Source organism: Callithrix jacchus, chromosome 7 (assembly GCF_049354715.1).
Source record: "Callithrix jacchus isolate 240 chromosome 7, calJac240_pri, whole genome shotgun sequence".
In the NCBI taxonomy this organism is placed as follows: Eukaryota; Metazoa; Chordata; class Mammalia; order Primates; family Cebidae; genus Callithrix; species Callithrix jacchus.
In genome coordinates this window covers 157,221,781-157,246,560 of record NC_133508.1, presented here as the reverse complement: position 1 = coordinate 157,246,560, position 24,780 = coordinate 157,221,781, and the positions used below count along the sequence as shown (strand labels likewise).

General features: G+C 40.4%; 1 protein-coding gene and 1 long non-coding RNA gene across 10 annotated transcripts in view; one reads left to right on the top strand and one right to left on the bottom strand.

The window, feature by feature from the left end:
* Nucleotides 1-4,213: 4,213 nt before the first annotated feature.
* WARS2 (tryptophanyl tRNA synthetase 2, mitochondrial) overlaps nt 4,214-24,780 on the top strand; it is a 130,489-nt gene continuing 109,922 nt past the window's right edge. For 5 of the 9 annotated variants that reach the window (XM_035252612.3, XM_035252613.3, XM_078333083.1 and 2 more), the window contains exon 1: nt 4,214-4,330. In XM_035252612.3, coding sequence (XP_035108503.3) covers nt 4,241-4,330 — 90 coding nt within the window. In that variant the 5' untranslated portion in view covers nt 4,214-4,240. Of the gene's footprint in view, nt 4,331-4,563; nt 4,758-8,298; nt 8,404-19,513; nt 19,577-24,780 lie in introns of those variants that run through there. The other 4 variants (XM_035252609.3, XM_078333081.1, XM_035252610.3 and 1 more) reach the window with 4 other exon arrangements.
* LOC118143110 (uncharacterized) overlaps nt 11,024-24,780 on the bottom strand; it is a 50,057-nt gene continuing 36,300 nt past the window's right edge. The window contains exon 3 of the long non-coding RNA XR_004727295.3: nt 11,024-11,038. This is a non-coding gene — a long non-coding RNA (uncharacterized LOC118143110). The remainder of the gene's footprint in view (nt 11,039-24,780) is intronic.

Sequence of the window (24,780 nt, the reverse complement as noted above, 5' to 3'; positions counted from 1 at the left end):
GCAACTTCAGCAAAGTCTCAGGATACAAAAGCAATGTGCAGAAATCACAAGCATTCCTATATACCAATAACAGACTTAAAGAGAGCCAAATCAAGAACGACCTGCCATTCACAATTGCTACAAAGAGAATAAAATACCTAGGAATACAACTAACAAAGGATGTAAAGGACCTCTTCAAGGAAAACTACAAACCACTGCTCAATGAACTAAGAGAGGACACAAATAGATGGAGAAGCATTCCATGCTCATGGTTAGGAAGAATCAATATTGTGAAAATGGCCATACTGCTCAAAGTAATTCATAGATTCAACGCTATCCCCATCAAGCTACCATTGTCCTCCTTCACAGAACTGGAAAAAGCCACTTCAAACTTCATGTGGTTATAGGCACCGAGGAATGAGAGCTAAGCAGAACCTGGCACAGTTAGGGCTTGAGGACTATCTCACCTTATAGTGTTATTACTCAGCTATTTCCTTTTATATAATCCTTTATATAATCATATATTAGTTTATAGAAATAGGGCTTGACGAATCCCTTTATATAATCCTTTATATATAATCATATAATAGTAAATAGTATGAGTGTCTAAAGAATATTTCCCTACATACATACCTATAATTATATCTTAGTTCATATCGGAGGAATGCCTAGAGTGGATACAGTACAGAGCATGAATTAAGGAATAAGCAGCTTATAATCAGAGGAATGCCTAGAGCAGACACAGTGCAGAGCATGATTTCAGGGAAAAACAGTTATACCAGGATAAGAATCCATGGCCCAGGCGGGAGCGTTCAGATACCTACTGTATGGCAGGCCTGGAGCGAGAGCCACTCCACCTTATAAAGGAGTTGCAGGACCTTACTCCAGTTCTTGGTGAAGGCTGCCCTCAGACCGGCAATCCACCTTGGTGACTGTGAACTTTATCAGCTCTTGCTACTGTGCTGCTTGAAAAGCATCTTCCCATAGAACCCATCGGAAGCTGCCAGAAGGTGGCGGTAACCCTGACAGCTCTGTCACTGCTGTGTGACTTAAAGCATCCTCCTATAAATCTTCTTAGAAGTAGTTTGACCATAGATAGAAGTATTGCACACTGCGCAAGGCCCACCTTCAAACCTTGGTGACCTAATGGGGGTGGACCCCTTACTGTGCACGGCCCTTGCCTCTGCGAACAGGCCCCTTGCTGTGCACTGTCCACCTCCTGCCCTAGGTGACCTAATGGGGGTGGACCCCATGTTTTATTGCTCACGATCCTATCACTATCCTTAAAGATGATTTCACTCACTGCCCTGCCCCCTAACCTATACACAATAAATACTCATGCTTCTGGACATTCGGGGCCTTGCCTGACTCTGCTTATAGTTGGCATGGCCCCCTGAGCCCAGCTGCGTTTTCCTTGTACTTCTGTGTCCTGTCTCTTTATTTCTCGGATCCTGCGCCTCAGCACAGCATAAGGCGCACCCCACGATCCTGTGGGGCCATCAGCCCTACACTTCATATGGAACCAAAAGAGAGACCGTATAGCCAAGTCAATTCTAAGCAGAAAGAACAAAGCTAGAGGCATCATGCAATCTGACTTCAAACTATACTACAAGGCTACAGTAATCAAAACAACATGGTACTGGTACCAAAACAGAGATATAGACCAATGTAACCGAACAGAGGCCTTGGAGGCAACACCACACATCTACAACCACCTGATCTTTGACAAACCTCACAAAAACAAGCAATGGGGAAAGGATTCCCTGTTCAATAAATTGTGTTGGGAAAACTGGCTAGCCATGTGTAGAAAGCAGAAATTGGACCCCTTTCTGACACCTTACACTAAAATTAACTCCAGATGGATTAAAGACTTAAACATAAGACCTAACACCATAAAAACCCTAGAAGAAAACCTAGGCAAAACCATTCAGGACATAGGCATAGGCAAGGACTTCATGGCTAAAACACCAAAAGCAATGGCAACAAAAGCCAAAATAGACAAATGGGACCTAATCAAACTCCACAGCTTCTGCACGGCAAAAGAAACAGTCACTAGAGTGGATCGGCAACCAACAGAATGGGAAAAAAAATTTCGCAATCTACCCATCTGACAAAGGGCTAATATCTGGAATCTACAAAGAACTAAAACAGATTTATGAAAAAACAAACAAACAAACAAACGAACCCATTCAAAAGTGGGCGAAGGATATGAACAGACACTTTTCAAAAGAAAACATATATGAAGCCAACAAACATGAAAAAAATGCTCATCATCACTGGTTATTAGAGAGATGCAAATCAAAACCACATTGAGATACCATCTCATGTCATTTAGAATGGTGATCATTAAAAAATCTGGAGACAACAGATGCTGGAAAGGATGTGGAGAAATAGGAACACTTTTACACTGTTGGTGGGACTGTAAATTAGTTCAACCATTGTGGAAGACAGTGTGGCGATTCCTCAAGGACCTAGAAATAGAAATTTTATTTGACCCAGCAATCCCATTACAGGTATATATCTAAAGGATTATAAATCTTTCTATCATAAAGACACATGCACATGTATGTTCACTACGGCACTGTTTACAACAGCAAAGACCTGGAACCAACCCAAATGCGCATTGATGATAGACTGGACAGGGAAAATGTGGCACATATACACCACAGAATACTATAGAGCCATAAAAAACAATGAGTTCTTGTCCTTGGTAGGGACATGGATAAATCTAGAAACCATTGTTCTCAGCAAACTGATACAAGAACAGAAAATCAAACACCACATGTTCTCACTCATAGGCGGGTGTTGAACAATGAGAACACACGGGCATAGGGAGGGGAGCATCACACACTGGGGTCTGTTGTGGGGGGCTAGGGGAGGGATAGCGGGTGGTAGGGATTTGGGAAGGGATAACAGGGGGAGAAATGCCAGATATAGGCGATGAAGATGGAGGCAGCAAACCGCATTGCCATGTGTGTACCTATGCAACAATGCTGCATGTTGTTCACATGTACCCCAGAACCTAAAGTACAATAATATATACATATATAGTTTTTTAAAAAAGAGTATTACTATATGGTTTTAATTTACTGTTTTGTCTTACTCTGCTAGATTTCAGCTCCTTTACAGGCATCTTTTATCTCCAACCTCTCCTTGGTAATTTTCGGTAGCTGGATGGATAAATTACAACAAATCATATGAAGGAATTCTCATCAATTTCTTCCAGTTATATTTTTACTGAAACACTCGTATTCTGTCTAGATTTTTTTAGGTGGATTAACAGAAGCAGGAGAAGTGTACTAAACCTTTTTAGACTCCCAAACAAAATAACTTTTTTCCATCAGGTATAAGCTTCCTGCAGCCTTCCCTAAACTAGGTTGAAGCACCACGGTCCCAACCACTCCTCGAAACTTGGTGCTCACTTCTTTAACACCTGTTGAGTGTACACCATTTATCTGCTACTATATTAGACTGTAGACATCTTGAAGGCAACATACGTCTTTCTCCGTACCTTCAGTGCTGAGCACATTACGGTAGCGTTCAACAAAGTTTACAGGATGAACGAAATAGGGACACATAAGCCCAGCAGGGTGGTGCATGCCTCTAATCCCGGCACTTTGGGAGGCCTAGGCGAATGGCTTGGCTGGAGCTCAGGAGTTTGAGACAGGCTGGGCCACGTGGTGAAACCCTGCCTCTACCAAAAACCAAAATTAGCTGGGCCAGGTGGCACATGCTTGTGGTCCCAGGTACTCAGGAGGCCGAGGCAGGAGAATCGCTTGAGCCCAGGAGGGGGAGGCTGCGGTGAGCCGAGATCGCGCCACTGCACAACTCCAGCCTGGGCGAGAGTGAGACCGTGTCGCAAAACAAAAAAAAAAAAAAAAAAAAAGGGAAATGGGCCACATATATGTCTCAAAAGACCATTTATATTGCCCTTCAAGAGAACTGGGAGTTCCTAAACGAACTTTTTAAAGGTTGCCTTGAGATAGGATCAGAAAGGCAGCCTATTGGACTTTCTTTCCAGTCTAAAGCGCGGCTACTAACAATACCCAAGATTCTCCTTCCAGACAAGGAATCCGGAGCAAAACAGTGAAGCCCCACCCTGTTACTGTCCCACCTGCTCCGCAAAAAGTGCACTCAGCCTGATAGGCGCTGCGCGGCCGGGCGGGAGGCCCAGGCCGCGCCCATCAACAGGTGTCGCGAGACTGGGATTGGCTCTCTGAGCCGACGTCATTCTGAAGAAGACGGTTCCGCCCCTTTCAAGATGGCGCTGCACTCAGTGCGGAAAGCGCGTGGGTGCTGGACCTTCATCCGGGCACTTCATAAAGGATCCAGAGCTGCTCCTACTCCCCAGGTAATTAAGGCTGGCCCTTCCCTCGGCGGCTTCCCATCCCGCGAGGTTCTTCTCATCCCACTGCCTTCTATTTATTTTTCTCCTCCCGCTTCTTAGGGAAACTACTTGCGTCCTCTCGCCTAAGGTCTACTCGCCTATGACTGCCCTCCTATTCAGAACGTAGTGACGTTGCAAGGATACGCGATGACGTAAAGCTCCCTTGGTGAAAAAAGCGCGCCGCTCCCCGACCTCTTGTCTCGGCTTCCAGTCCTGGGAGCTGGTCGCTGCCGCTGTTGCTGGGCAACGCGGTCAGCCAACCCCGGGCATGATGTTTTCAGAAACCGGGGGTTTTAGAGACTGGTCTTCTTCTCGTGGTCCTGTTACTGCTCTTACCCTCCTTACCCTAACAGCAAACCAGGGGGCCGTCGGAGAGATGAGAGAAGTCTTGGTAGGCATCGGGCGGCTCAGGTCGGGGCAGCAGCTCGGCAGCGTGGTCCCTGAGCAAGTGTATACCTTACGTAGTCCATTCTGGTTGCTTCTCGCGGCCCCACGGCACTGCTGTATCTAGGCGGCTGTGAAAGTGATAGCAAGCTGCCCCCGAGTTTGTCCTATCCTGCGCCTGACAGCATTGCCGTTACCATTAATCTCCTGGGACAGAGACCACGTCGCGGCCTGGTCTAATGGTCTTAAATAATTGGAATTTTACCCTCATGGCAAAAATGTCGAGGGGAGGGGATACCGTTTCCGTTATTCAGACTTTTACCAAACGTCTTCCAAGTGCAGTCTCGGTAAGCACTTCGACATACGTTGACTACAGGACATAACTTCTGGGAACGAGAGAGAAACGAGATAATGTGATTTTATTAGGTAATTTCCTGGCATCTTTTGCGTATTCATTGTCACCATACGGAGGTGTGAGGATGTCACACCTATTGTAACTGGTGTGTTGAAAAGAGCACTAGAGGAAGGTAGTCCAGAGCTCCAGGGTTTGGTCCCCCACTTGATAGCTGTGTGACAGGTCACGATCTCTCTGGGTCTTTTTTTTTTTTTTTTTTTTTTTTTTTTGCGTTTATTGGGTGGAGGAAGAGTTGGACTGATTGACGTGTTAATGTTCCTTCAAGCTCTGGGAAATCTGTAGTTCCGTGATTATGAAGCCAAAACAAAGCCAATGGGAGTAATGATGAAAACCAAGATTTAAGTTCAACTTACTTTTCTCATCATGTCATACATTTTTGAACTTTCGTTTTCTTTATTGTTGTGAGCCTTACACATTCTTCTAAGCCAGTATATTAATATGTACCAGAAATTTCCCTGTCAACAAACAGTTATTCAAATGTTACTTTAAATTTCCGCAGCAAAATTAGATAAGACAATTCAAAATTAGGTAAATCCATCAAAAATTCCTCTCCTTGAAATCTGAGGGTTTGATTCTGCAGAATCAGAATTAGTTGATTATTTATAATTAATGACAAATTAAAACCTATGCTATCAAAGTAAACCTTAGATCCAAACTCCCCCTTATTCCATACTAAAGAATTGACGTCTTGAGAATAGAGAATCGAAGAGAAAAGGCCTAGGGCCCGCTGATGACTGCCTGCCCAGGGAAGTGGAAGACACGGAGTCGGTATAAATGCCAAAGAAAAATAATTTCCTAAACCTTTACTATTGTTTCAGTGGCATTTATGAATAGGGCGATAAAAGTTAATTATTAATGTAGATTGTTTCAAGATGTAGACTTTCCAGTACAGATGAAGGTTTTTAAACCTTTAATTTAGCTTTGAGTAGAGTAAGAATTAAATGTGAGAATATTTTTTTAAAGTATAACTACATAAAATTTATCCATTGAAAATGATGGTTTGAAAGATTAATGTGGTCTTTTGAAACACTGAGAAAAGATACAAAATTGTGTTCATAGTGTTATTACAATATTATGTTTATATATAAATACTTATATAAACATATACATAAAAAGACTGGAAGGAAACGAACATTTTTAACTTTTTTATTTTGCTTTGGCCTTCCTGAATAGTGGGTTAAAAGTTATTTGTTTCCTTTTATAGCATTCCATATTTTTCACATGTCTAAATTGAAGATACACACTTTTATAACCAGAAAAAAGTTTTGAAATCATCAATCTTTAAACAAATCTTTAGTCATTAATACCATTTGTGATATTTCAGGTTTCTGAGGAAGATACTTGTTCCACAGTACTGTAATTAAAATGGCCTTAGAAAAGGACTACTAAAAATTTATGGCCACTTTTCCTGTATGTATCTTCTTTTTCTCTTGAAAAGCTTCCTTTGAAGTCAAAGGGATTTTGTGAACAGATGCAGAAATATGTGAAAGAAGCATTGGATTCTTAAACCAGATGTATTCGACATCTTTATGATATCTCATAAGCTTTGTAGAAAACAAAAATTATTTTGCAAGAGAAAAGCATAATGGGAAAAAATGTATATTTGTTATATGAATGGTTCTATCAAAAACCAAGAAATAGCGAAGTTACTTTTTATTAGTTTTGGCTGTGAACTTACTTCCTGGGGTGGAAAGCAGAAGTGAGCGAGCGAGAGCAGTGCTGTGGTGTTAGAAACGGTAACTAATGAAGTATTGTGATTCCTGGGTTGTTTGAATGGTTTTCAGTGTTTTCTTTTTTAAAAACAAAATCTTGGGTAAAAAGCTTGGCATAGGGGCTCTTTGCTTATCTCAGATGCAGGCTTTTACCTCTCAAGGCCAGATGTAAACTCAAGTGCAAAATAAAAAATAGAAACAAGAATCACTCCATACTCATTATGGGATGTCTACAATTTATATGAAAACCGTTTATTTTGCCAGGTGTTGCCTGACAGAAACTGTTGAAATCTGACTAGAGGAGCGTAGTCATAGAGTCAGAGGAATTAAGATCTGACATGTTATGTTTAAATGTTGATGGTATTAGGTAAATTCAAGCCTGTCATCGTTGGCCAAACACAGAATGCATACTTCTTTAAGCATTAAGTCATGATTGTATTGTGCAAAGAGTGAAATTTTGATGGTAATAGATATTTGCAAATATTATTTGTTATCATTTAGTTGAAGTATGATAAAGTGTCCACATTTTATTGCAGTCGAACATGCTTCCTTATTAGCGGTTCCTAGCCTGGGTTTGACCAGTTTTCGCATAATGTTCTTGCTGTTAATGATTGCTAAGTATAGCCATTAGATGAAGAATTTTGCCTTCCAAAAAAATAAGCATGGTTTACAATTTTTGACCCTGTATTTAGTTCTCACTAGACTTAATTTTTTTTAATTTTAAAATAATTTTAGATTTACAGAGTTGCAAAATTAGTACAGAGAAATTCTGTATATCCTTCACTAACCTTTGTCTTGAATAATTATAATGCAGTTATCAAAATCAAGAAATGAATATTGGTGCAATAGTATTAATTTAGCTTAGTTCAAATTTCACTAGTTTTTTTCACTATTCCTTTTCTTAGTCCAAGATCAAATCCAAGATCCCACATTGCATTTAGCTGTCATGTGTTTTCTAATCTATACACTTTCTGCCTTTCATGACCTTGGCACTTTTGAAGAGAACTGTCAGTTACTTTGTAGAATGTCTCTCAATTTACGTTTGTGTGATTTTTCTTTGTGATTAGACTGAGGTTATGGATTTTTGGCAAGAATACCACGAAGAGATATTGCTCATAACAGGGCCTTAAGGCAGGTATTAGCTAGCACCTCATTTCAAACATGAAGAAATAGACTTTAGTTAAGTAACTTGCCCAATGTCACACAACAATGGAATTAGGATGGTAAAATTTAATGCAGGCATTCGTTCCATATTTTGCAATTAGTGTTTGTTCTTGCAGGTTTCGGCAATGTTAATGACATTAAATTGGGGTAGTTTTCCCACTGACTTCTAGCTTTTCCCTGCTGTGTATTGTCCTTGCAACATGCAGCATGTGCTAATCAGCATGGTATGTGTTCAAGAGCTACAGCAGCCATCTGGGGACTTTGCTAGTTGATTACTCTGCCAGTCTGATGAAGTTACTTCATCTCTCCGTGGCAAATGAAGGTGTGTGGATCCCCTCTCAAGCTCCTTCTAATCTCAGTTGGTGAGTCTATTTGTTTAAAGTGCTCTGTGGTTGGCTGCTTTTGTGAACTGACCCACTTTATTATAAATGATGATAATATTTAAATTGTTTGAAAATAGCTTGAGCAGCTAATGAAAACTACTGAGATAACTGTTGAAAATACAGAGGAAGAATAGTAGCCGAATGCTGAGGATTTATGCTAGCAGATACTATAGCAGCCACAGCCTGGAAATTTTGAAGAGAGTGATGCGCTGACCCCCAAATTCTTTCTCAGTGTATCTTTTGAATGACTGCAAGTTATAGAAAAGTTGTCTACAGAAGCTGCTAAAAATATATGTATGCACACACACAAATATATATATATTTTTATAACTATATTTATACAAATGTGTTTATTTAAGCATCTATTGGCCAAGCACGGTGGCTGACGCCTGTAATCCCAGCACTTTGGAGGCCAAAGCAGGTGTATTTCTTGAGTTCAGGAGTTCGAGACCAGCCTGGGCAACATAGTGAGACCTTGTCTCTATAAAAATAAAAAAAAATTAGCCAGGCTTAGTGGCATATGCCGGTAGTCCCAGCTAGTTAGGAGACTGAGGTAGGAAAATCACCCGAGCTGGAGAAGGCTGCAGTAATTGCGCCACTGCACAGTAAGATCCTGTCTGAAAAATGAAAAAAAAACCAAAAAACAAAAAACCCCAAACCCATCTGCCTGTCTGTCTATCCTGTATCTATATTTCACGTGTTTCAGAAAAGGAACTACTAGCTAGTGCCTGCTATGTGCTAAAGCCTCATGGTATGTGCTATACATACTTTATGTTATTCATACAACCATTTGTAAATATTATTCTTCCCATTGTATAGAAGAGGAAACTAAGGTTCAGAGAGGTAACTTTCCCAAGTCACAGAGTAAGTAGATAGCAAGTGACAAAGTTCAAACCTAGTCTTGCTTATGTTTTTCCCACTTTACCAAGAGTATCTTTTATCAACTGAAATCTTACATGAATCGCTGTTTTATAAAACAGATAAAAGCAAAGCTTTTCTGATTTAAGAAGCAGAGGAGGATTTGAAGCCCTGCTTGTTTGATTTCTCTCTCCCTCATCACCATCCACACCTTCCCCCTGCCCCGCCCCCGCACCAACTTACTTCACAGCTCAGGGGCTCCAGAGACGGTGCCACACAGTTTTGGATTTCTTAAGATGTAGTTTGAAAAAGACTGCAGCTTCTGTAAATATCCACGTAAGTCTTTGATTAGGAGCACACATGATGGCTGCATTGTTTTTAAGGAGCTGCACTGTAAATGAGTGGTTTGAGAGTATCTACTCCGATTTTTATGTATTTTGTAACTAAAATACAGTGCTCTCTTGATCTTAAGCTACATGAGAGTACATGAAGTGAGAGCAGTCAAACAGCTTTCTTTCCTTTTTTGCCTTCTTTGTTTTTTACAGCTTATTTCTGCCTTAGATGCAGGTCTTCCTGCACAAAGATGATGCTTTGCATTCACGCTCTCACGGTTGTAACTAACCCAGCCTCTAGCCTCCGCACAGAGAACATTTACTTTCGTTCTTTGCTTGACCCTATTCTGCTGCCACCATTCAGGAGTTCAAGTGTTTCTCTTCTGAAGATTACAACAGGAGGCCTAAATCTTCCTCCTGAATTTCCGCAAAGAAATTTACTCCTTTAGGGTAGAAGCTACTCAGCCACAGTGTCAGACTCTAGATGCCAAGAGATAATTTATAGTCACAGAGGTGCTGTGCTGACCCCAGCTTGACTTCATTGAACTCTGCCCAGGCGTTTGCAGTTTTCTCTCTACCATTTCTTAACAATATCCTATCTTTTTTCTCCAGTTCAGAGGCTTCACAGACTTTCTTAACTGCTCTGCTTACTGAGCATAGCAAGGTCATTTGGAGGTCCTTGCACGGACCCATCACCTGAGTTCTGTTAGGTTTCTCCTCATTAACCAAAATTCATCTGTAGCTTTCTTTTTTCTTGCCACAAAATATTCCTTGTTTATCTTGAGCTACTTCTCCAATTCTAATTAAGAAAGTTCTAATTGAACTTACTTCTGGTTGGCTAAGAAACTTTTTTTCCTCTTTGCCTTCTAAAAAGCAGAGGGAAGACAATCTGATTTTTTTTTTTTTTTCAGATGGAGTCTTGTTCTGTTGCCCAGGCTGGAGTGCAGTGGCATGATCTCAGCTCACTGCAACCTCTGCCTCCCAGGTTCAAGTGATTGTCCTACCTCAGCCTCCTGAGTAGCGGGGATTACAGGCATGTGCCACCACACCTGGCTAATTTTTGTATTTTTCATAGTGATGGGGTATCACCATGTTGGACAGGCTGGTCTCAAACTCCTGACCTTGTAGTCCGCCTCCCTTGGCCTCCCAAAGTGCTAGGATTACATACGTGAGTTTCTGCTCCCAGCCCTGATATTTAAAAATTCATGGATATTCTTACAGCTTCCACTTCTTCATCCTTTGCATTCTTCGCGGATACACCAAACAGCAGGCAAGAATTCAGTTTTTCCTTCACATTCCCATCCTCATGTTCTGACTGTGACTCATTACAGTATAGGGCAGGCAACTGCGCTGATGGAATTCTGAATGACCTTGGTTAGGTTGCTTCTTATCCCATTGTCTTGAGATGACAGGTATAGATTTTTCTGCAAGATGGTTGAAAGTATAAAATAAAATAACATCGTACCTTGTAAGACATTTTAAAGTGGAACCTAGTCTCTTTAATAATGTTCTGTTCTAATGCAGTACTTTGCAGTTTTCAGAATGCTTCACATTCTCATTTACTTTTGAGTACAACATGCGAAGTTCCTCTATTTAGCCATCAAAAATTTCGACTCACTGGTTAAGCTTTCATTGTGCCTTCCCTTTCTTTAGAAACCCGTTTTGTAGTGATGAAGCATGTAAAGTAGCATCCGTGTTCAAGTTTTCCTCCAGTGGCCGTCATCCTATTTGGACTAACATTAGTTTAACGATCAATTCATTTTTGGGCCCTGGGCTAATGGTACCCCGATCACTTCAGTTATTACTAAACACGGTAATGGCGGTGGTGGCAAGAATAGCCAGCATTCATTGGATGCTCACTGTGTGCCAAAAATCGTTTTAAATATTTGACATGTATTAACTCATTTAATCCTCATAACTCAGTGGGGTGGGTGCTGTTAGCCCCATTTTATAGATGAGGATGTTGAGAGTAAATAACTCACTAACGTTACATAGCTAGCAAATGTTGGAACCAAGATGTATGGCCAGCCAGCCTGATTTCAAACCCTGCACACTACCTAGAATGATGGTAGCTTCTGAAACAAAGTGCACATGTTAATTTGCTGATAACTGCCTTCTAACTTTCAAATCTGTTTCATGCAAGCCACTTGTATATCTTACCATGGTGACATGCAGAGTAGAAATTATAAATCATCCTTTGTCGTTGCTATTTTTACAGTCTTGTTTGGCTCAATGAATGATGAGAAAGAAGCAAAGCTGTCTTGTAAATTTATCTCCATGTCTCTATTTGGCTACTGCCACTAGGGTTACCGTGTGTAAAACAAGGGCTTTTAACACATGAGTCCCAAGGTGGATGTAGGAAGTTCTATTTATCCACAGTCTATAGCCAAAAGGTCAGCACGTACAGAGCCCTGCAGGCAGAGGAGAGGCGGTGAGAGCTAAAGCTGATGGATGACCAGGGGACCACTATCTAGGGTCTAGTTGGGATTTATGGCTAGAGTGCTTTCTTCAAGAAGTAGCAGAAGTCCGAAGTGGGAAGGTGGGAGATATGGAAATAGTGTTGTGGGCTGTTTTTGCAAGGGACAAGGAATAATTGTATTCTAAAAGATTGTCCTTTGAAGGAGTTATTAAAGAGATCTATAATTCACTAATTATGCAGTATTAAGGTGAGTATATTAGTATATTAATCAGAATGCCAGTGAAGATTTACAGTTAGCAACATTGGACAATTTCATTTTATACATCAAACAAGGGGCTTCTCATGAACTTTTCTTCATACTCCTCATGAACAGAGACTCTGATGGACAGTTCAACTTTATTACATGAATAAAGCCTACTCTTTATTCACCGTGTTACTTTGGTCCCCTTTTGGGAAGCAGGAGAATATAATAGTGAAGGGAAATGGAACTGTTTACTCAAACCCCGGATTGGGATTCCTGTCCTCCCGTGAGGAGAAAGCTCTGAGCAGCCACTTCATAAATGTGCTGGAAAAGAGAGGAGGTCTCTTGGGCTGAGGGTAAGTGTGCAGTGTGAAGGTGGAGCCCCAAGGGAGATGTCAAGGACCAGACTATCTGGAACCCTTGCCAGTCCTGGGGAGAGTGCCAGATTTGCCCCCACCATGGCTACTAGTTACCTGGCCAACTTTGGCTTTTCCCATGGCTGGCAACCTTCCAGCTACTCCTATGCCACTCAGCTGTGAGACATCCAGACTCAGTAACTTAGAGACACAAGTTCACAGGGGTAAACATTCACACGAACATTGTACTTGTCAGCTGAAAGGTGACTAGCTCTTCATTAAGAGGAATTGTGGGAAAGCAGACTGTGCATGACTGTTTGGATCGGCCAGGCCTGGCTCCACCACCACATTTTAACAGTGTGATGCCAGGCAGTTTTTTGACCTCCTTTGACCTCCGGCAATTTTTAAACCTCAGTTGTCTCATCTGCAATGTGTTAATAATACTCCTCCCATTGTAGGAAAATTATGTAGATTTGAAATCCTACCATATGTAGAGTTCCTTGGTCACCACACAGCAGCTGGTAGGTCCTCCCTGCTTGATGATGACTTCTTCAATACTATATAATTTTATCCAGCAACCTTTCTCTCTCTTACTCTTATCACGCTTAGTAGGATTCTTCCCATTGCCATACTATTCTTCCCTCCCACCACATCCCCCCATCAGTCTGACCAGATTAAACTCCCAGAAGCAGAGCTCTAATTTGTTGTTCCCTTGCTGAGAAACCTGGGGGGGGGGGTTCCTCATAAAGTCCAGACTTTTCACAGACAAACATTTAATACTTTGCACAGTCTGGATCCAAATGTCTCTCTAGACCCTTGCTGTCTAACATAGATCCTTTGGCCTAGAGTTCATAAGTTTTCAGGTTTCCTCAGAGCTATTCCCTTTTACTTCCTTATTAATGTCATTACCTCTTCTTGGAAAGGCCTTTCTTCCTAACCTTATCTGTCTGTATTCTATCATTCTTTAAAAGCAAAACAAAATATGTGCAGCTTTTTGTGATATCAGTTATATCACAATAAAATGTTTTAAAACCAACAGCGACAACAACAAAAACCTCAGATATGGGTTCCAAAAACTTTGTTCTGAAGCTGGAAATGTTTGTTTCCAGTTTGAAAGTTTATAGGACATTGTACCTTTCTTATAGAAAAACCCCACATCCTTTATATTTTGTCTCTGTGTATAGGTGTTTGCTCTAAGATAGATGGAAGAGCATGCTGTTTTTCATTTAGACCTTTTGTGCACACCTCAGCAGAAAACAGTTCAGTGTGCTCTGTGCCACAGGTGCAGCTTAGGCTACCGCTCAGCAGGCAGACCTCAGCAGACGGTATGTTTCTGGAGGCCACCACCAGTGACGAAAGACAGGAAGATTCGTTCTGTTGTGCACTGGCGGTGATACTGTGTGTGTGAGAAAATGAGATATTATAATAATAATGATTTAATTCTTAAATCTTTGGCATAAGAACATCTGGTTACAGAAAGAACTCAATACGGATTTAAAGAGTGAATGAATTCAGTGAAAAAAACCCAATGGGACAGCACATGAGCCAGTGCCTAGCATTGTCATCAAGGAGATTGTGGAACTGAAACCGTACATTTTTGTGCGTATTTTTATTTAATTACAAAAGATGTGTAATGTTTGCTGCAGTTAATAAGTGATTAATAATCTTATTAATGATCTTATTATTGCCCAAAGTATCCCGGTTTATAAATGATTGGAAGATCATACCAATTTTATTTTAACGATTTTTTGAGAGGGTATGGATTTCCAACTGGTTGCTGAACTGACTCTTATTGTCACTCTGACCCTAATTGTGTTTTTCACAGGTACCACTAATTATACTAGGGTTTTCCACCTCTTTACATTATACTGAGGTTTGTTCCATCTGTATCTAGAAAAGCGTAGACATAGGATTAAGATGAAAAGATTTTATTTTGCGCATGGTTTTGCCTCAAAGGACGGTCCAGTTCAAGAAGTGTGCCATAGTATCTGTACAACTGCTGTGGTTTTTACTGTTGTAATAAAGAGTGTGCTTTCTTCAACTTACAAAGGAAATAAAAAGCTTATTTATTGTATTGACGTTGCCTTTCTTTTTTCCTTATTTACCCGCTTTAAATCCTGTTTAAGCAACTTGTCAAACCATGCGTAGCCCTTTTGCTCTGTGGATCTTGGTATGCCCTGCATAGATGGAGAAAACAGCCCTAGGTCTCACTGCAGTTACACAATATGGACAGTAAGGCCGTATGTAATAATGCGACTTCATTTGTATTTGCACCTTAATAAATGCAGAGTAATGTGATTCAAGCAGATTTTTATATCTATACAACCAAGGTTTTGCAAAAAAATTATATTTTCTTCTTTTAAAGCGGCCAGTGGTATTATAGTAGTTTGTTGGGAAAGCTTTATTGCTATGCTGGGTTACCAGATTTTCATTACACGTTTCATAAAACCTTAAATTGTGCTATATCATATTTGTTAGAGAGAATGGCATTTTTTTGTTTTTTTGAGACAGAGTCTCGCACTGTTGCCCAGGCTGGAGTGCAGTGGTGCGATCATAGCTCCCTGTAGTCTTGAACTCCTGGGCTCGAGTGATCTGTAATACTCAGCCTCCTGAATAGCTGGGACTACAGGTGCAGGTTACCACATTTGGCTTTTTTTTTTTTTTTTTTTTTAAATTGAACACAAGGTCTTGCTATGGTATCCGGTCTGATCCCAAGCTCCTGGGCTCAAGTGGTCCTCCTACCTAAGTGCCCAAAGTGTAGAGATTACAGGTGTGAGCCACTCTGCCTGGCCAAGGGGATGGGTTTGATTGCAGCATCTTTCTGGTAAATCTATGAGTAACTATATGAGGCTGCTATAATGAAATGCCACAGACTGAGTAGCATAAACAACAGACATTTATTGGTCAGTTTTGGAGGCTGGGAAGTCCAAGATCAAGGTGCTGACACATTCCATGTCTGGTGAGGGCTTCCTTACTGGTTCATTCTCTGGGATCTCTTTTATGAGGCCACTGTTACCTCCCAAAAGCCCCACCTCCTAATATTATTACATTGGGAATTAGGTTTCAACGTATGAATTTTGAGAGGACACAAACATTCTCTTGCAATGTGTGATTACAGTGGCCAGACATCTTGTAAAATTCAGAACCAGTTATACTTTATACCCATACATCTTTAAAGTGTCTTTGAAATTTCAGTGTTTCAGCATCCACATATCTCCTGCAGTTTCTCATGTTCTAAAATAGAACAAAACTTCTTTAGCAGACCATATTTCCTTAATTTTGATTGACAATACATTAACATACCTATGACTAAAATAGAGACACAGCTTGCCCTCTGTCTTTTCCATCCAGCAGACTTTTTGGTCAGACTTACAGGATACCTGTCTTTTTGGAATTCAGATGCTTACCTTTAGACTGCCCTTGTGTAGATACAGGGTCAGCCAGTGTCCATTTTTACCACAAGTTAGAAGGAACGAGGAACAAGAGGAGTGACTCTTCAAAAAGGAGTAAGAAAGCCATGACCACTGATGGGATTACTGCAAGATGAATACCATTTAAATTGCATTTTCTACAGGGAGATGATTAAGAAAAAAGCATGTACAGTGGGGGAAAAAGTTAAATCCAGCTTTTTAAAACTTCTCTCAGTTCAAACCCTGGGGAAGAGACCAGAGTTGAGGAATTAAAAAAGGGAGACAGAGATGGGAGAAGAATCATTAAGAGTATAGCTCTAAGGATTCCAAGGGGGTAGAGAATTTCAAAGATGAAGACTAAGAATTATCCATTAGAATTTAGCCTATAATCCCAGCACTTTGGGAGGTGGGCAGATCATCTAGGTCAGGAGTTCAAGAAGCCTGGCCAACATAGTAAAACCCCTTCACTACTAAAAAATACAAAAATTAACCAGGCGTGGTTGTGGGCACTTGTAATCCCAGCTACTTGGGAGGCTGAAGCAGAAGAATAGTTTGAACCGGGGAGGTGAAGGTCACAGTGAGCCGAGATCGTGCCATTGCACTCTAGCCTGAGCAACAGAACAAGACTCTGTCTCAAAAACAACAAAAAAATTTTTTAAAAAAGAATTTACAGTTGCTATTATCACTAAAGATGTTGGTGCAGAAGCTTAGTTACCGTGAGAGAAGAGGTGATAAAGTGAGGATTGCTCTTTGGAAGATCCTGATTGAGAGGAGAATGAGCCGGTGAAGGGAGCTATAAAGACTGGCTTTACCCAAAATTGTTTTGACGGTAAGGTCTTTTAGGATGAAAGAAACTTGAGCATGACTGTAAGAGCCAGTAAAGATAGAAAGATTGACAACAAAGGAAAGAGATGGAAGAAATCGGAAAAAATGGAGTCCAGAGCAAATGACTGAACACAAGGAGAGTGGGAGAAAGGTAGAGGTAAGTGTGGGCCCAGGTAAGGTTGCTGAGAATGGCATGGGAAATTGGAGCTCCAGAACCTGTTCAGCATCATTTTCTCAGAGGGCTTCAGTTCGGAGGAGATGTTATAGGTTATTGGGTTTGTGTATGAATTCTGCAGTCAGACTCCTTGCACTCAAACCAAAGTTTTTCCACTCAATATTTAAATGGGTATCCTTGGGCAAGTTACTGATTTGCCCTCTCTAAACCTCATTTTCATTCATAACATGGAGAAGGCCGGGCGTGGTGGCTCAAGCCTGTAATCCCAGCACTTTGGGAGGCCAAGGTGGGTGGATCACAAGGTCAAGAGATCGAGACCATCCTGGTCAACATGGTGAAACCCCGTCTCTACCAGAAACACAAAAAAATTAGCTGGGCGTGGTGGCGCGTGCCTGTAGTCCCAGCTACTCAGGAGGCTGAGGCAGGAGAATTGCCTGAATCCAGGAGGCGGAGGTTGCGGTGAGCCGAGATGGCGCCATTGCACTCCAGCCTGGGTAACAAGAGCGAAACTCCATCTCAAAAAAAAAAAAAAAACCATGGAGAAGAACGTGGAGATAAAAGCCTGAGCTGTATAGCCAGACTGCCAGGATTTGGAGCTAGTAAGCGCTACTGCTTACTGGCAGTGTGACCTTGTGAAGTCACTTGATTTTTCTGTGCCTTAATGTTTTTTTTCATCCATAAATAACAGGCAGTAATAGTATATGCCCCAGTTTTTGTCTCTGAGCAGCACCATGGCAGTTGGCAAGAACAAGCACGTTACAAAAGGCGGCAGAAAGGGAGTCAAGAAGAAAGTGGTTGATCCATTTTCAAAGAAAGATTGGTATGATGTGAAGTCACCTACTATGTTCAGTATAAGAAATACTGGAAAGATGCTAGTCACAGGACCCAAGGAACCAAAATTGCATCTGATGGCCTCGAGGATAGTGTGTTTGAAGTGAGTCTTGCTGATTTGCAGAATGATCAAGTTGCATTTAGAAAATTCAAGCATCTTACTGAAGATGTTCAGGGCAAAACTTCCATGGCATGGATCTCACCCATGACAAAATGTGTTCCGTGGTCAAAAAATGGCGGACGATGATTGCTTCGTCTGTTCTACGTTGGTTTTACTAAAAAATGCAACAGTCAGATACGGAAGACCTCTTAGGCTCAGCAGCAACAGGTCTGCTAAATCCGGAAGAAGATGATGGAAACGATGACCTGAGAGGTGCAGACAAATGACTTGAAAGAAGTGGTTAATAATTGGTTCCAGACAGCATTGGAAAAGACGTAGAAAAGGCTTGCCGGTGTATTTATCCTCTCCATGATGTCTTCGTTAGAAAAGTAAAAATGCTGAAGAAGCCCAAGTTTGAATTGGGAAAACTTGCGGAGCTTCATGGTGAAGGCAGCAGTTCTGGAAAAGCCAGCAGGGACGAGGCAGGTGCTACAACGAGCTGATGGATATGAACCACCAGTCAACACTCTTTAAAGTCCAGACTTAGAATAGTGGCAAATTAAATAGTATCTACCTCTGAGTGTTACTGTGACTATGAGAATTCAGTGAGTTAGTATTTGTGACTATGTAGAACAGTACCAGGCACACGGTAGGTATCATGTAAGCTTTTAAAAAGGGTTTGATAAACTGTTGAGAGCCTAATTGAAATTAGAAATCACAAATTAGATTTGAAACAAAATTCTGCATTTTTTTTTCCCCAAAACTGCTTAGCTAGTAAGTAAGTAAGTGAATGAGTTCTTTACCCTTGATCCAGGATTAGAGTGTTTGTCTTCGCTATTGGGACACCATGGCAAGGGGAGCTGAGGTTGCTCGGGAGAACATAGTCCAAGTGATGACCTGGGGGCCAGGCTGGGTAGGGAAGAAGGGAAGACAGGTAGAGACCGCTGTACTAGCAAAAAATGGAAAAAATTAGAGGCTATGATTTCTAAATGAACGTGAAGAGCAGATATAGTGGGGATTCAAGGATAAAAGGTTAAAAGGTAGAAGGTTGCAGACTGAGTAGAATATAGACATTTATGATTTCAAAAATGGAGAAATTCTGTATGATGGCAAGGCCCAGGGTATAACGTGGGAATAAAGGATTGAGGTTGAGATCAAACAAATGTATTGAATGCTAGTATATTGGATGGGTAGTCTACCTGGTAATTGAACTCTCTTAGGGAATAGAATTTGAGGCAAAGAGAGAGCCAGCGTCCTAACCCTTTAATCAGTTTAGAAGAGTATTCAAGAGGTGGAAAGATAAGAACAGAGACCTCAATAAGTGTGAACATCTACTCTTCCCTCATTTATATAGTCAGGTAAAACTTTTTGGACCCATTGTCTCCTGAATGATTAAAAAACCCTGTTCAATGGAGGATTATTTGAATATGTCACCTGGGGAATTCTGTCCTCATCTCTAACTCATGAGAGTAATAAAGTTATGAGTGTTTTATAATATCGATTCATTCAATAAATGTTTATTGAGTACTTATTATGTTGTAGGTATCGGAGATAGACCATTGCAAAACAAAAATCTTAAATTCCAGCAGGAGAGACGGACAACAAGTAAGTAAGATAATATAGTACGTTAGATAATAGTGATATGGAGAATAAAACGAAACAAAGCAGGATTAGGAGGTGGGGACTGCCGAGAGGTTTCAAAGCTGTAAACTGGTTGGTCAGCAGAGGCCTCCGAGAAGGTGACTTTTAACAGAAGACCTGAAGGTGGTGAGAACATGTGCAAAGTAGACATCTGGGGGCCTAGCATGCCAGGAAGAGGAAAGAAGAATGGAAAGGCCGTGAGTGGGGGCTAACCTGGAATGTCTGAAGACCAGCATAGAGGCCAGTACGGCTGCAGGAGAGAGAGCGTTTTCTTTAACAAATGCTATGTAGTACTTTCTATATGTTGGATATTTTTCTAAATACTTCGCAAGTATTAACTCATTTCATTCTTATAACACCCCTATAAGGCAATACAGATGAGGATCTGTGAAACAGATGCACACAGCAACTTGTCACACAAGCAACAGAATGCACACAGCTAACAAGGGTGAAGAGCCAGGACCCTAACCGTGGGTGGTTTGCATTATGCTGTTCACCACAGAATTAGTATATGAAGTCAGATGGCTAATAGGGTAGACACGGAGAGGTCAGTTGTAGAGGATCTTAGAATCAATTGTAAAGACTTTGGCTTTTTCTGGGATTAAATTGGGAAGTCATGGGAAGGTTTTGTTTGGGAGAGTAGCGTGATCTGATGTTAAGTTTTAAAGCCCCACTCTGGCTACAAGAGGAACAAGAGTAAAAGCAAGGAGACCATGTAAAAGGCTACAGGATTCAAGCAGGAGATGATGGTGGCTTGGACTAGGGTGAGTGGTGAAGATTGTTTTATGAGGCGTGATCAGGTTCTGAATATTAATTTTAATGTTATGTTATATTACGTTACGTTACGTTATGTTATGTTTGTTTTTTTATGTTATGTTATTCTTAGATGGAGCCTCACTCTGTTGCCCAGGCTGGAGTGCAGTGGCACCATCTCGGATCACTACAACCTCCATCTCCCGGGTTCAAGTGATTTTCCTGCTTCAGCCTCCCGGGCATGTGCCACCATGGCCAGCTAGTTTTTGTATTTTTAATAGAGACAGTGTTTTGCCATGTTGGTCAGGCTGATCTCAAAATCCTAAGCTCAAGCAATCTGCCCACCTCGGCCTCCCAAAGTGTTAGGATTACAGGCATGAGCCACCACACCCGGGCATGAATATTTATTTTAAAGAAGGTAGAATAAATAAGATTTTCTGACTCATTAGATGGAGGATGAAAGAAACAAAAGTCATTGATGTTTCCAAAGTTTCTGGCCAGAGCAACAGGAACAATGAATTTGCAATTTACTGACATAGTAAACAATGCAGCAGTAACACGGTTTTGGGAGGGAAGATCGGGAGTTATCAGGAGTTAAGTTTTAGGCAAATTGAGTTTAAATGCTTAGTGAACATCTTAGTGGACATGTCAGGTAGGCAGTTAGATATGTGAGACCAAAGCACAGGAGAGAGGTGTAGATGGAGATGTACATTTGAGAGTCTTCTGTATAGACTGTGTGTAGACCCTTGAGATTGGGTGTGATTATCTGTGCAGTAGGTATAGAAAGAGAAGAGGGGAGGGAAGGGGAAGAAAGGGGAGGAGTTCAAGTACTGAGCCTGTGAACATTTCAAAGTTTGGGATGATGAGAAGAACCAGACAAGATACTATTGTCCAGGCAGGTATAAGTTAATTAGGAAATGATAACATGCTGGAAGCCAATTTAGGAAAATGTTTTATACACTAACATTAATGTGTGTGTGTGTGCATGCACTTGTGTACATGCTCTTACACACAGTCACAAACACTGCCACCAACACACACACGTATCTTATATGTACATGGAGTGATGAGGAGTACCAACTACTTTTCTTCACTGGTTACCATAGTCTGTACTTACAGGCAGATATAATTGGGAAGCCACATATTTAAAAAGATAGTTCGATGGGTGGAACCACAGCAAAGGCAGTTCATTGAGGCACCTCATTGGGTAGGATAATCAAGCTATCATTATCCAAAGACCCATGTCCAGTATGGGACACCTATTTCTTGGGCAACATATTGCTGCCTGTGCCATAGTGCTAACGCCCTTGGGTAGTTCTTTAAACCACAAGGCCAAAGTTTTCCTAGTAGAGCTGCTTTTTTAAAGCTTCCACTTCTCAAGGGGACATAATTCTTTCTTTAGATACATTAATATGCCTAATCTTGTTTCTATTAACTGTATTAAGTCTTGTCCTCAGAGTTCTTAACACTTTTTGAGGGGATAAGGTGGGGTTACTATTTCTTTTGATTAAAATGTGGACCTTCTATCTTGAAAAATGTATATGCATTCTCAGAACTTTGTATACAGTTTCACAAGCCCGTAAACCCAAGATAAGAACTCCTACATTTTTCTCCCTCTCCTCAGAGGGCTGTATTTTCCTTCCTTCTCAGTTTCTCTTACTTTTCTTCTTCTTCTCCCTCACCCACCTTGTACCCATTTTCCCAAGTCCCCAGAGTCCATTCTGTCATTTTTAAACCATGGTGTCTTTGTAGCTTAGCTCCCACTTGTAAGTGAGAACATACTATGTTTGATTTTCCATTCATGAGTTACTTCACTTAGACTAATGGTCTCCAGCTTCATCCAGGTTGCTGTGAATGTTATTATTTCATTCCTTTTCATGGCTGAGTAGTATTCCATTATATATATGTGCCACATTTTCTTTACCCACTTGGCTGATGGGCATTTAGGCTGGTTCTGTCTGGGTAGGTACCCAGTAGTGGGATTACTGAATCAAATGGTAGTTCTACTTTTAATTCTTCAAGGAATCTACATACTGTTTTCCATGGTGGTTGTACTAGTTTACATTCCCACCAGCAGTGTAAAACTGTTTCTTCTCACTCCATCCAGGCCAACATCTATTATTTTTTAATTTTTAAATTATGGCCATTTTTGCAGGAATAAGATGGTATCACATTGTGGTTTTGATTTGCATTTTTCTGATAATTACTGGTGTTGAGCGTTTTTCCATGTGCTTCTTGGCCATTTATATATCTTCTTTTGAGAATTGTCTCTTGATGTCCTTGGCCCGCTTTTTATAGGATTCATTGCCTTTTTCTTGCTGATTTGTTTGAGTTCTTTGTAGATTTTGGGTATTAGTCCTTTGTCAGGTCTATAGAATCTGAAGATTTTTTCCCCCATACTATGAGTTGTTTACTCTGCCTATTGCTTTTGCTGTGCAGGAGCTTTTTAGTTTAATTAAGTCCCATCTATTTATCTTGGTTGTTGTTGCATTTGCTCTTGGGCTCTTGGTCATGAACTCTTTGCCTAGGCCAGTATCTAGGAGAAATTTTCTGATGTTATCTTCTAGAATTTTTATGGTTTCAGGTCTCAGATTCAAGGCTTTGATCCATCTTAAGATGATTTTTGTATAAGGTGAGAGATAAAGATCGAATTTCATTCTTCTGCTTGTGGCTTGCCAATTATCCCAGCACCATTTGTTGAATAGGGTGTCCTTCCCTACTTTATGTTTTTGTTTGCTTTCTCAAAGACCAGTTGGCTGTAAGTATTTAGCTTTATTTCTGGGTTCTCTATTCCATTCCATTGTACTATGTGCCTGTTTTTATATTAGTACCATGCTGTTTTGGTAACTATGACCTTGTAGTATAGTTTGAAGTTGGGTAATGTGATACCTCCAGATTTGTTATTTTTGCTTAGTCTTGCTTTGGCCATGTAGGCTCTTTTTTTTGTTCTTACATATGGATTTTCAGATTGTTTTTTTCTAGTTCTGTGAAAAGTGATGGTGATATTTTGATGGGAATTGTATTGAATTGATAGATTGCTTTTGGTAGTATGATCATTTTTACAATATTGATTCTACCCATTCATGAGCATGAGATGTGTTTCCATTTGTTTGTGTCATTTGCAATTTTCTTCAGCAGTGTTTTGTAGATTTCCTTGTAGAGATCTTTCACCTCTTTGGGTAGGTATATTATAAGTATTTTATTTTGTTTTGTTTTGTTTTATTGCAGCTGTTGTAAAAGGGGTTGAGTTCTTGATTTGATTCTCAGCTTGATTACTATTGGTGTATAGCAGTGCTACTGATTTATGTACATTTATTTTGTATCTGAGACTTTACTGAATTTGTTTATCAGATGTAGGAGCTTTTTGGATGAGTCTTGGGTTTTCAAGGTATACGATCATGCCACTGGCAAAGAGCAACCGTTTCACTTCCTCGTTACCGATTTCGATGCCCTTTATTTCTTTCTCTTGTCTGATTATTCCGGTTAGTAGAATTGGTGGAAGTGGGCATCCTTGTCTTATTCCAGTACACAGAGGAAAGGCTTTCCACCTTTCCCCATTCAGTATAATGTTGCCTGTGGATTTCTCATAGATGGCTTTTATTACCTTAAGGTATATCCCTTCTATGCCAATTTTGCTGAGGGTTTTAATCATAAAGGAATGTTAAATTATGTCAGATGTTTTTTCTGCATCTGTTGAGAAGATCGTATGATTTTTGTTTTTGTTTCTGTTTATGTGGTGTATCATTACATTTATTTACTTGTGTATGTTAAACCAACCCTGCATCCCTGGTATGAAACCCGCTTGATCATTTTTGATATGCTGTTGAATTCAGTTAGCTATAGAAGATTTTTATATCTGTGTTCATCAGGGATATTGGTCTGTAGTTTTTTTTTTTTTTTTTGTTATATCCTTTCCTGGTTTTGGTATTAGGGTAACAATGGCAATCATAGAATGAGTTAGGGAGGTTCTATCTTTTGCAATAGTTTCAGTAGGATTGGCAGTAATTCTTTTTGAATGTCTGATAGAATTTGGCTGTAAATCCATGTGGTCTTGGACTTTTCTTTGGTGGTCATTTTTTTAAAATTACTGTTTCAATCTCATTACTTGTTATTATTATTTTTTTAATAGTTTCTGTTTCTTCCTGGTTTAATCTAGGACGGTTGCATATTTCCAGGAATATCCGTCTCCTCTAAGTTGTCTAGTTCATGCGCATAAAGGTGTTCATAGTAGTCTTGAATTATCTTTTGCATTTCTGTGGTATCAGTTAGAATATCTCCCATTTCATTTCTAATTGAGTTTCTTTGGATCTTCTGTCTTCTTGGCTAATCTCACTAATAGTATATCAATTTTTTTTCTATCTTTTCAAAGAACCAGGTTTTTGTTTTATTTATCTTTTGTGTTTCTGTTTGTTTCA